This window comes from Pseudophryne corroboree, chromosome 6 (assembly GCF_028390025.1).
Source record: "Pseudophryne corroboree isolate aPseCor3 chromosome 6, aPseCor3.hap2, whole genome shotgun sequence".
In the NCBI taxonomy this organism is placed as follows: domain Eukaryota; kingdom Metazoa; phylum Chordata; class Amphibia; order Anura; family Myobatrachidae; genus Pseudophryne; species Pseudophryne corroboree.
The window spans coordinates 518,276,496-518,289,987 of record NC_086449.1 but is presented as its reverse complement, the minus strand read 5'-3'; the positions used below and the strand labels follow the sequence as shown (position 1 = coordinate 518,289,987).

Here is a 13,492-nt window from a genome sequence, read left to right as displayed (position 1 = left end):
TCCAATTGGGAGGAAGAGATATCCAAATTGAAATATACTCTCCAAAGACAAATTAGATCTAATTGGGATCTTACTAGTTTAGAGCACTATACAAAACAGAAAATAGTCCCAAGGGGACTGAGACCCAAGGTCTTTCCTTCGTTTGAGCTCTTTTCAGCAAGTTTACAACAGGATTGGGAGGCCAGTCTATTAAGATGCTCCCAGGAGTTTATGCAAATACTGATCAAACACAATAATCTGATATTAGAGGAGTGTACCAAAGAGATAGATCAGTTAGGGAAAAACTTGGAATCGTGGGAGCAGAATCCTACTTTTCAAAATCGTATTGAGAGGATTAAGAAAGAACTAGACACCTATGAACAAGGTATCATAGAGAGGAAAAGGACCAAATTCTCTCGAGACAAAAGGGATTTTAGTAATGGTAATGTCTTTAGGTGGACTAGACCAGTGAGAAGGGAGACAACACCGGGACATTTCACAACACCATCCTCTTCGGAGGCAGAATTATCAGGGACAGAAGAACAAGATCCCTCTCAGCAGGATCGATATCTCAGTTCCAGAAGTAATCAAAGACCTCTGACACATTTTTTAGATTACAGCAGGAGCACTCACGGACGCCCCGAAAAAGGAAAATCAGAAGAGCAAAAAAGAAGAAGAAGAGGCCGAGAGAAATGGGGTTCTCCCTCCCCCAATCGCTATCCCTCTTGGAGGAACAGATAACCTGCCCCGATTCCAATAAATTACAGATTATCAATCTATCAGAACACACCCTCACTGACCATCAACGGAGTGTACTCGAAAAAGGCCTTACCTTTTCCCCTACTAAACACTTTGACATATTTCAGTGGAATAAAAACCTACAATTATTTGGCAGAAAACTTCTTCTGACCAAAATGTATGCCAATAAGGATAATGACACAGCAACTTTAGATATGATGGATGGGATTCAACATTTAGATCTGACTAGTACTCAGGAAAATGAAGCTTTGACTGCCCTGGGGGAATTGACAACCCCAATCAATATCTCCCAAAGCACGGGGCATAGACCACAGTGCAAAAAACGATCATCCTTCTTTCCCAGTGACCTAATCTGTCCAGAAGTGAGAGTCTTTATCAATCTTGTCTCACAAGATTTAGAGATGCTTTACAAGAAGAGAAAATATATTCATCCGAAGGGTAACCTCTCCTTACAGGAGAAAAAGGCAATCAAGGATATAAAATCATGGCAGGATGTGGCGATGAAACCGTCCGATAAAGGCGGCAATGTGGTCATTTGGCCACAACACCTATATCTACAAGAAGCCAGAAGACAATTGAATGATCAAACATGTTACATTAAGAGTCTTTTTGACCCGACACAAACTTATTTAGCACAGTATATGCGGATTATCAATGAAGCATATTACATGGCAACGATAACCAAAGCAGAACAAGATTTTTTGGCAGTAACTAATCCAGTTACACTGACCTTCTACATGCTTCCCAAAGTGCACAAAAATTTACACTGCCCACCAGGCAGGCCTATTATGTCGGGCAATGGCAGCATTCTTGAGAAGGCCAGTATTTTTCTGGATCTTCATTTAAGAGAATATGTCTTACAACTGCCCTCTTATACACGTGATACCACGGACATTTTAAGGAAAATAAATGACATTCAATTGGAGGATTGCCATATTCTAGTTAGTCTAGAAGTAGAGGCCTTGTACACAAGCATCAATCACGATCTGGGTTTAAAAGCAGTTGAGTACTTCCTTGATATGGGGGATAAGAGTGATTTCAAAACATTCTTATTGCAACTGCTGGAAGTAGTACTGAGTAAAAACTATTTCACATTTGACAATTACTTCTACACCCAGGTGAGCGGTACAGCGATGGGGCGGCATGTGCCCCCACGTATGCTAACCTCTTCCTGGGTTGGTGGGAGAAGGAGGTAGTCTTCCAAGACAACTCTGACTGCTATAATCAACATATAGCTTTATGGTCACGATATATCGATGACATTTTGGTCATCTGGGATGGAACACCTGAACAATTAATGGAGTTTGTGCAATTCTTGAATACTAACCAGCTTAACTTGAGATTCACATATGAGTGGAGTAGTGAGAGTATTTCATTCTTGGACTTACGAATCGATCGAGGAGCCAATAATATGTTGTCGATGGAAATTTTTTGCAAAACTACATCTACAAACGCCCTTCTGCATCATGATAGCTTCCATTTTCCACCCACTATCCAAAATATTCCAAAGGGCGAATTTTTGAGATTGAAACGGAACTGCTCCAACGATGAAACTTTCAATCTTAGGAGCAAAGAATTGGAATTACGACTGAAGGATAGAAGCTATAGCCGTAGGTGCATTAAAAAAGCGAGAAACGTGGTCAACAATATTTCTAGGGAATCTCTCATATTTCAGGAGAAACCACAAAAACGGAAGGACAACACCATTAGGTTCGTGGGTGATTTTTGCACTGAATGGAGATCCATCCGTTCCATTCTACAGAAACACTGGCCGGTCATTCTATCAGACAGTGACCTGGCTAGCAAATTAAATACCCAGATTGATATGAGCTGGCGTCGGGCTCCCAATTTAAGAGACCTATTAGTACAGAGTAATTTCAAAGCATCACCACCTAAAGAACCGATTATCAAAGGAAGTTACCCTTGCGGGAATTGCAAAATATGTCAATATGTTGCCCAAGTACAAACTATCACAGATAAATATGGCTGTGTAATTACAATTCAAGATTATGTGAATTGTAAGAGCAGTAATCTTATCTATTGCATTGAATGCCTATGTCAAAAAAGATATGTGGGGATGACAACCCGTATGCTGAAAATCAGAACGTTAGAACACATCGGGTCCATTAGAAATGTTCGGACAGATATCCAGAAGATGAAACCGATCACGACGGTTGCACATTTTTTGAAATATCATCACGGATCATTTGAACATTTCAGGATCTTTGGCCTGGAAAAGGCCAAATTAGGCATTAGAGGAGGGGATGTGACTAGGACACTTCTCCAGAAAGAAAGCCAGTGGACATTCAGACTTAACTCTTTGGCTCCCAATGGAATGAATGAGTACATCAATTACAGTGTTTTCTTGGAGAATTAATACCACCATTATGGGCGTTTTGCCCAACCAGTACTTGATCCATAATACAGTCTAAATTCACTGATGGTCCTTTTCCCCCCTTCTCTCCCCCCTTCCCCCTTTTTCCCCCCTCCCCCTTTCTTGTTTTTTCTTGTAATCATTGTGAGCAGGTTTATCACACATCTCACCTTCAGGTGCACTTAATTTGGGTAGTAGTTTCCCAGCCTAGTCCCTTCTTACCACATAATCACACCACATTTGTTTATCTCACAAATATACATAGGATTTTCATATCACATGTAACATACAATTTGTATGGTGTATATATTTCTCACTAGTATAGAGATTCAATTCTCTTCTTCTTTCAGCATTACATGACACCCTTATTTCACATTTTCGTTACCGCAGTTATCTCACTATATGTAAATCACACAATTAAAAGACACAATGCACATAGCTGTATTTTAAATTTGGGTCAAAATAGAATCTAATTATCTAATATTATATCAAAGACTCAATAAAACCAATAAAGTGACACAATAACCTTGGGGTAATCAATTAATTTTACTCATATTTCTGGTATATATATATATATATATATATATATACAAAGCGTCTCCAAGCATGCAGCGGCACTCAGGGAATGATGCAAGCAATTATAAGGCAAAAGGTGTTTATTCCATAGTGAAGAAAATGGTCCAACGTTTCGGGGTGGACCATTTTCTTCACTATGGAATAAACACCTTTTGCCTTATAATTGCTTGCATCATTCCCTGAGTGCCGCTGCATGCTTGGAGACGCTTTGTGTACTACATTTCCCAGAAGGCACCGGGGCGCCTGTAACTACGAAGGGTGAGTGCCAATCCATTGGAATACATATATATATATATATATATATGTATCTTTTATATAGTTTTTTAATTCATTTTTTAGGCTTAATTATTATATAATTATTATTTATTATCTCTATTTGAGTACCTAAAATATCTATATACTCATTCCTCTTTTCTTAATTATGGCATTTCATTATTGCTTGAAACCTAATTCTTATGCGTGTCTGAATTCATCCACAAAGCACATAGGCATTTTTGTAATTATTCATAAGCTTATATGCATCATCATTGCTATGGAAACCGGCATGAATAATAGAAATGCACATTATGGAGCTAAAAGTGTCCTTGATTATGTGCTCAAATCCCACCCAAAATGGCCACCGGACTGAATAAAAACACCCTGGCTGCAGGAGTGTTACTAGGCGACCAAGTGACCAAGCTCTAGGAGCGAAACGTACGTCAACTTCCGGTGTCGGTAAGCCGGGTCCGACTTCCGGTCACGGACCCTGGACGCCGGCGGCTTCCCAGCGCGCGCGGACCATCAGATGTTTGTTACCTGTACTATACCAGCTCTTACATTTACAGATAAGTCACACCAGAGATTGCATGTCAGCTATAAAGCCAGCAATAACTACAGTCTGGTGTATCACATTTCTACCAGATTGAGGTTGATACAGAATAGACTTCATGTTATATTTCATGCATGTTTTATGTCTGAGTATAGGTAAAATGTGATAGTTATAAACACTGCATGGGAGCATTGCAGTAAATAGCTATTCTTAGAGTGGTGCACTGCAGGTACCATATATCTTTAGATTAATCTATTTACAACATACTTTTTGTGCCAAATTCCACCAATTAGCAGTATGCACACGGTTTAATAGCCAAATCCCTATATCTAAATTTAGAGAGACCTGTGGAATTATCATATACAGACCTTTGACTATCTCCTACATATATATATATGTACTCACTCTCTCATTCCAGCAGCCGGGCCACTCTACAATGTCATATAGCAACAGAGGGCTCTGAGCAGCAACATTGGAAAAGCAGAATTGAGACCTCTACTTGTCTTTTTTTCATACCAGGGTGAAGGGAATGGGCCCCTCTCATCCCGATATTCGATGCTGATAGCAGATATTGGGAAAGCAGAAGGTCCAACCCTTCAAGTACCTCGGTACTAATTCCTCTCTTTATCTTAACTGGATAACTGTGTGATTTCCTTTCCATGTACACACTCTCTCATTCCAGCAGCCGGGCTACTCTGCAATGTTTTAGCAACAGAGGGCTCCGAGCTGCAAAATTGGAAAAGCAGAAGTAGGTACCTCTATTTCTCCTATTCAGTACCGTGGTGAAGGAGGCAGACCCCTCTCATCCTGACATTCGATGCTTTAAGCAGATGCTTTGAGACAGCAGAAGGCCGGCACCTTCCAATACTCCGGTATTCTTTCCTATCTTACTCAAGAAAATATTCTGTGAAGTGTTTTCTATGCTGAATCTAAAACATTGATATAGGGTATTCAAAACTGTGTACTATTTCCCGTTGAGGGGTATTCTTCATGAAGAAAGTTACTGTTTATTTATTCCCAGTTGTGGTTTGAAGCATATACAAACTCCACACATTGATGAAATCAAGCATGAAATAACGTGTAAAGTCTATCTTATTCAAGTAAATATTTTGAGAATTATTCTTTATGCTGAATTTAAAATATTGATATAGGGTATTCAAAACTGTGTACTATTTCCCGTTGAGGGGTATTCTTCATGAAGAAAGTTACTGCTTATTTAATTTTTTGTTGTGGTTTGAAGCACATACAAACTCCACACAGTGATGAAATCAAGTATGATTAATGTGCTGTGTCATCCCTTTGCTTCCATATGATGGTGTATTGATTGATATGAATTCTGAATTGAAATCAATGATATGTAATTCCTTCCAATTCCATATTTTGATTAATCATGAATTATACTATGCATAGGAATTTTGAATGATGTTCTGGTGCACATACTATTACCTAGTGATTTTGTGTAATTTCCAGTTTTATCAAGTGATAATAAAAGTTAAATTTTAATCTATAGATATAAAAAGCGTGCCCCGGATCAGACTTTTAGTCTTCTTTTGCCTTGCTCTCTTGCACGTCGACTTTCTTTCTAACTTATACTATTAACAGTATACAGATGTGACCCATGCATTTCGCTTAAATATTCCACGTAGTGGGAGCTGACAGGTCCAGTGCAACTCTATTAGCGTCGGGTGTCGAAAATGCGTCTTATTTGCATCGATAGCGTCAGGTGCCGAAAATGTATCGTTTTTGCATCGATATCTGAATAGACACACAAGCAGACTGATGTGCGGCATGCCTATATTCTCTGTGCATCTGCGGCTGTATCTGCATACGAAATTAAACATTACAGTGTGTTCTAGGAAACACTGTAACATAGCTTTTCATATGCAGATATAGGCTCAGTCGCACACAGAATATAAGCATGTCACATATCATTTTAATCAGCATAAGTTACTTGTGCATCATATCTGCATATTCGTTTTGCGAATAAGACACATTTTAATGGAAAGTGTTGCACACAAAGAGGCTCGGCGCTACCAAGTCACTAGAAAGGCTTTTAACACGCAGGGAGGCTAGATGTCAGTGGACACAACGGTATGTACGGTCAGAGGCTTCACTCACCTCTGTAACACCCGATGCGGCAGCGCAGAAAAAGGGGACGGGGCTTTGTGGGAATGGGCGGGGCTTAAATAGAGGGCGGAGCTTCGAGGGGGCACCCGTTTTTAGCCCATTGAAGGTACGAAAAGGGCGTGGCTTTACAGGAGGGGAGGGGCTTCACGTCCCGACATCCATTTTTTTGTCACTGAGGGGTGTGGGAGGTGAGGGCTGACTCCCAGGGGTGCTGTCCCTGCAGTGCTGGCTCCTACACAGTGACAGGAGCCAACTGCTGCACATAATATAACAGTGCAGCACTCTGCTCCTGTCACTGTGCAGAAGCTGGCATTTTGGTGTCACCCCTCGGCGGGTGACACCCGGGAGCGGGCCGCACCCCCGCACCCCCACTTGTGACGTCACTGTGTACGGCTTCATGCATTTGGTTGCGCTTCACACATTTTTTTCCATCTGCAGTCATCATAGTATCAGCACTTAAACCATGCTGGGCCACCCAATCTATCAGAAACAGGTGTCTCTTCTCGGTACGTGCACCCAATCCAATACTTACCAGTGTAGCACCTCCAGCTTAGCTCACTATTCTCTCTGCATATACCCAGTGACTTGTTCAAAGACCTTATATGTACAAGACCCTGGATTGCTGACTGTTCTAGTTGTTACCACTTACTATCACAGTAGTGGCCAGTGCAGGAGGCTGCAACCTGCATACTAGGAGCAGCAAAGTCTAAACAACCTTGCAGGCATTACTGGTGAAATCTACTGATACGTTTGACTCCGCACTCTTGTTACTGGTTGTGCAAATGCTAGCTGATAGTATTTATTTATCCATGTGGTCCATAAAAGGGACAGAATGAAAAAGGCATAAGGAGACTGAATAAAAAGCAAGATATAAGATACTAAGCAGATATAAAAGTGGGAAGAGAGGATCTAATGGGATGTCGGTAAATGTGTAACTGAGAACTGATTGTGTGAAGTACAGAGTTGGAAAGAGGCATAGATAAGAAGATGTAGTTGATGTTTAGGTTTTTGAATCACTTTACTATTTTATTATCATTTTTATAGGGTGCCAGAAGGGTTCCGTAGTGCCGAACAAGGTGAATACAACTAGCAATAAGTTTCATGCAGTCAGACTAATAAAAACAAGTCGACAGGTTCCCAAAAATGCATAATTACAGTGCACCATTATCATTAATATGTAGAGAGGGCCCTGCCTGCTCTAGCCTACAAAATAGCTAGAAGAGGGCAGAGACTGTAGAGTCAAGTGGAGGAATGAGAAGCTACAACCAAAAAAACAAACAAACAAACAAACAAACAGTTTTAAGGGCTTTTTTGAAAGCTGGGAGGTTAGACGAAAGCTGAACAGAAAGCCAGAGGGCACTCCAGATCATTGGAGCAGCCCGGGGAAAAAAATAATAGTAATCAGATGTTACACCTGGTAGTCTAAGTAGGTAGGCTTGTATCCAGGTCATTATAGGAACAACCAACAATGAATTGTATGCTTTCTTGACATTCTAATCTTTCAATGCTTCATAGTACAATCATTAATGACATGTATTGTTTATTTGCAGGAATCCTCAGTAAAGTTGTACCTAAAAAACGCTGGCTTGACAGACCTTCATTTTCAACTGACTGTAAGTAGATGCTTCTGAATGTTGTATTGGACAATAACCATTTCAGTTCACAGATAGGTCAGTAGGTTGTCCGTGATAGGCAGTGCAAAAACATTTGTTTTTCTCCTCCTTATTTAACACTTAACTTATAAATTGACCATTACTACCTTCAGAAGATTTCTCAAATAGTCCCTGGCAGTGGCACCAATAAAATAATGATTGAAATCCATTTACAGTGAATGGACAAGTGTTCAAATGAGGAATAAGGGTGCACTAAGATGTGACAAAAGAAGATCATCAGTTAAATAGTACCTATACCAGGGAGCTGGCTTAGATGGCAGGCAAAATTTCCTGATTTTAATCTATAAAAGGCTAATATTCTTACTATGAAAGTCCTAATTAGAAATTTCTATTAAGCCATGATTTAAAGCCACAGTATTTGCCTTTTAAAGAGAACACTACTCACATAAAAAATGAGAGAGGCATCATTTCAGTTTCCACCTCAGGCAGCAGAAGGGCTAGGCCCAGGGCTGTATCTAAGGCTCTGGACACCCCCGGCAAAGTGAATATAATCATTTTTGCTTATAACTTGGCCGTCTCTGCAGTTTAGGACATAGGCTGGGCCTGACTGGCCATCTGGCATGTCTGGCTGCATGGCACACATAGAGACTGGGAATGGCCATGCAGCTCCACCTTTCCGGTGATCTGCTCGGTTGCCCGGCATACAGAGAGATAGGGGTGTGCAGTGAGGCCATGCCCCCGTGGCTCATGCACACCCTCCTGAGTCTTGAGTCTTGACCATGCCCTCTTGACATGTGCACGTGCAGTGGAGTGCCAGAGCTGTCTAAGAGCCCCAGTCTGTCCCTGAACAGGGAGGCAGTCAATAGACTGCCTGTCGGGATCCTGGTGGTCAGGATACTGACACCGGAATCCCGACACCAGCTGCAATACTGGTGGTCTGAGTTCTGACCACCAGCCGGTTACCCCTCTTGGGTTGTGGTCCACGCCACCCCCGGAGGGAAATAGAAACCCGAAGAGTGGCAAGTGGACACACTGCGCTCGCCGCCGGGATACCAACTGTTGGTCTACTGACCGCCGGGATCTCGTACTGATCCCCCTGAGCATAGTCCGTACTATTGAAGGCCCTGCCCATGGGACAATGGACTTAGTGGTTCTTAAGGAACCTGAGTATGAGACTGTGTTCGGTAACAGACAGGAGGATAAGAATGTTGGTCAGGAACTATGGGAAAGAGGGACAACAGAGAGATTAGTAGGATAGGGGCGAGGACTGAGGGGCAAGATGGGAGCCCTTGTAGGAATATGCAGACATGGGGATAATTATAAAAAATGCAGGAATGACATGACTTGAGTTAGAGTGTAGAGGGGGCATTACTGTGTGGTGTCCATCAGCTCCAAGCAACATGAAGGCAGTGCCGCACTAAGCAGTCCTATGCTTAGTATTGCTTTGGAGGAATTTGGGTTTCCTCCATGACCAGGCCATGCCCCCTCCAAATAGGAAGACAGATGATATTATGCTATTTTATGCTCTCCCTGCAATGTGTTCTGCAAGGTATAATCAGATTGATATAATAATTCTCTGTACTAATAATACTAGTGCCTAAAGGTCAGTAAGGAAGCTAACTCCCACTGTGGTCAGAGGGCGCATTGTCCAATTCTAGTGATGACAAGGTCCCAGATAGCAAGCTGCAGGCTCCTTACTTCTAAATCTTCAGTGCCAATGTCACTTCCATCTTCACTGACAGACAGAGGCATAACTAGGGTTTTTGGAGCCCAGGGCAAGATCAATAATGACCCCCCCCCCCAAAAAAAAAAAAACCTACAAAAGGAAAGTATGTGCACACGCCACCAGTGTCACTGTATATAAAGATGTCAGGGTGTGTATGTATAGATGTAGGCGCAGTGGTCGAAGTGGAATTTTTTGAAGGGGGAATGAAAAAGTGTAGATAGCAATTATGCGCGTGAAAAGGGGGCGTGGTCACTGAAAAGAGGTGTGTCCTTCAGTGTAGTAGGACCCCTTATACTATCTTGTGCTGGTGCCCCTTTCACATAGCAAACTGTATGAGCCGAAAATTCACATTACCCCACACGGTATGAGCCGAAATTCACGTTATAGCACATGGTATGAGCCGAAATTCACATTACCCCATACGGTATGAGCCGAAATTCACATTACCCCACACGGTATGAGCCGAAATTGACATTACCACACACGGTATGAGCTGAAATTGACATTACCCCACACGGTATGAGCCGAAATTGACATTAGCCCGCACGGTATGAGCCGAAGTTCACATTATAGCAAACGGTATGAGCCGAAATTCACATTATAGCACACGGTATGAGCCGAAATTCACATTATAGCACACGGTATGAGCCGAAATTCACATTATAGCACATTGAATGAGCCGAAATTCACTTTATAGCACACGGTATGAGCCGAAATTCACATTATAGCACACTGAATGAGCCGAAATTCACATTGTAGCACACTGAATAAGCCGAAATTCACATTGTAGCACACTGAATGAACCGAAATTCACATTATAGCACACTGAATGAGCCGAAATTCACATTGTAGCACACTGAATGAGCCGAAATTCACATTGTAGCACGCAGAATGAGCCGAAATTCACATTGTAGCACACTGAATGAGCCGAAATTCACATGGTCAGTGGCAAACGCAGGATTTCTAGAGGGGGGTTTCCAAATGCAATCTCCATATATTCCACTCTGCGGAACATTATAGATGATCTATAGCAGTGGTTCTCAACCTCGGTCCTCAAGTACCCCCTACAGTTCATGTTTTCCAGGTTTCCTCACAGGACTGCAAGTGAAATAATTAGCTCCGCCTGTGCGTCTTGTAAAATGTGTCAGTGAGTAATGAATACACCTGTTCAACTGCTAAGTGACCTGGAAAACATGAACTGTTGGGGGTACTTGAGGACCGAGGTTGAGAACCACTGATCTATAGTATAGGCTGTAAGAAACATATTTAAATTATATAAATAATATTTTATATGTGGTCTGGAAAAGGTTAAACATACTATAACAAAGGCACAAACATTATGGAACTAGTACCTCACTTTCTAAGCACACATTCTCCCACCACATGGTAAGGCTCCTTTCTCTTCTTTCTGGTAGCTACTCTTTGGTCCAGTGCACTGAATGAGGGCTCAGAACCACACACACAGCAAACTTTGTAGAAAAAGCTGCTACTGGGTATGTGCAGCAGCTCTGCATGATGCGGCGGCAGCTCTAGTAATCGTATTCTATACCATTGCTATTGTTGTCATAGTTTGCCACCTGCCAAGGGTAGGGGGGTTTCTGGGCAACCAGAACCCCCCCCTCCCCGCATGTGCCTATGATTGTAGCACACTGAATGAGCTGAAATTCACATTGTAGTACACTAAATGAGCCGAAATTCACATTGTAGCACACTGAATGAGCCGAAATTCACATTGTAGCACACTGAATGAGCCGAAATTCACATTGTAGCACACTGAATGAGCCGAAATTCACATTATAGCACACTGAATGAGCCGAAATTCACATTATAGCACACTGAATGAGCCGAAATTCACATTATAGCACACAGTATGAGCCGAAATTCACGTTACAGCACATGGTATGAGCCAAAATTCATATTATAGAGTGAGGGGATCCTACCCCCTTAGTTAACAAGGCCTGCGGGGCACTGTGGTGAGGGGAGCCTACGCCCTTAATTGACTAATTGCAGAGTTTTGCAGCGGAAGGGTTGCAGCGGTTTCTCACCCCAAGCTGCGGCGCTTCTGCCACCTCCGACACTCCACATCTTCGGCACCGCACCGGGGATGCACCCTTTTTAGTGTGGTCTGCTACACTCCGAAGGGCGATCTTCTCTCCTACTGATCCCAACACTGATTAGAATGCCGGAATTGGCATACTGACAGCTGGGATCTCGATTGAGTGCCTGTTGGGATGTTGGAGAGGTAAGCCGTGATGAGAGGTTAGGTTTAGGCTGTGGGGGAAGGGTTAGGCTGTGGGAAGGGTGGTTAGGTTTACGCTGCGGGGAGGGGGGGTTAGGCACCCCCGTGGTGGGTTAGGATTAGGGGGGGGGGGGGTTAGGGTTAAGCTGTGGGGGTGGGCAGAGGGTTAGGCTGTGGGGGTGGCTGCAGTAAGAGAGGGTAAAGGGGTGTGGGGTACCTTGCTTCATGACTCATGTCATCCCTGGAAGGATTCTAAACAGTGGAATGCCTCAGTCCCAACCCGTAAATACATATATACATGTGTACAGTATATACATACTGTATAATAATATACGTACACACACACGCATACACGCACACACACACACGCATACACACACACACACACACACACACACACACACACACACACACATATATATTACAGTATATATGAAGCAGAGCATAAAATTCTAAATTAATTAATAGGAGCAGGGAAAAATAAATCAATACAGCCTGTCTTACTTTTGCTGGCAGACAGGCTGTAAATTGCAGACCAAAGCTCTCCTGCATGTTCCGCTCTGACTCTCTACTCCGAGTCCTAAGCAGCACAGCCTCCACTGGGTCAAAACGACGCTAGGTATCCCGGCTCTCACTGAGCCACATTCTGCTGCATCCCTTATGTTTGGATAGCTGTGCCGTCGCATGGCTGTGCTGTGAGGCGCCGGCGGCTGCTGATAGTGAAGTGGGCAGCCGGGACTCGGGAGCGCAACACGGCAGATCGGATCAGTGAGAATTATCCGATCTGTGTCAGGTGCGGGGCAGCGCCGGCGGCGAAAACCCTGTCGCATGGGGCGAGCGGGTCGTGCAGGTACCAGTGGCACCCCCCTCTGCTGGGGCCACCATGGCACCCAGGGCACGTGCCCTGCTCGCCCCGTGCTAGATACGCCTCTGCTGACAGAGCCCAACCTCCCTGTGATGTGTTGTATAGCCGTTGGATCTGCACACTATGATATGAGGCTGAGGCTGTAACCTGGCACTGGACATGAGATGTTTCAGCTTCAAGAATGGGGGACACACTACGCAGGGGTGGCCTACACTGGGCTCAGTGAAGGGTCATCATTGGCACTTGTGGCCTCAGACTGAGTGCCCCCGTAGTGGTGCGAAGCACCAGGGGCAACCCTGAACGAAAACGCCCAAAGGGGAGGTGGGGGAAGGGGTAACATACACCACAGACAACACACGAAACACGTTTACGCTCACCAGCGGTATCCTCGGATCTCTGCCAGACGACTGGCCCTTCTTCCTTGCT

General features: G+C 43.3%; 1 protein-coding gene across 1 annotated transcript in view; it reads left to right on the top strand.

The window, feature by feature from the left end:
- MYRFL (myelin regulatory factor like) overlaps positions 1-13,492 on the top strand; it is a 250,541-nt gene that overhangs the window by 148,677 nt on the left and 88,372 nt on the right. Inside the window, exon 20 of the mRNA XM_063927477.1 lies at positions 8,174-8,236. Within this exon, the coding sequence (XP_063783547.1) occupies positions 8,174-8,236 (63 nt within the window). The remainder of the gene's footprint in view (positions 1-8,173; positions 8,237-13,492) is intronic.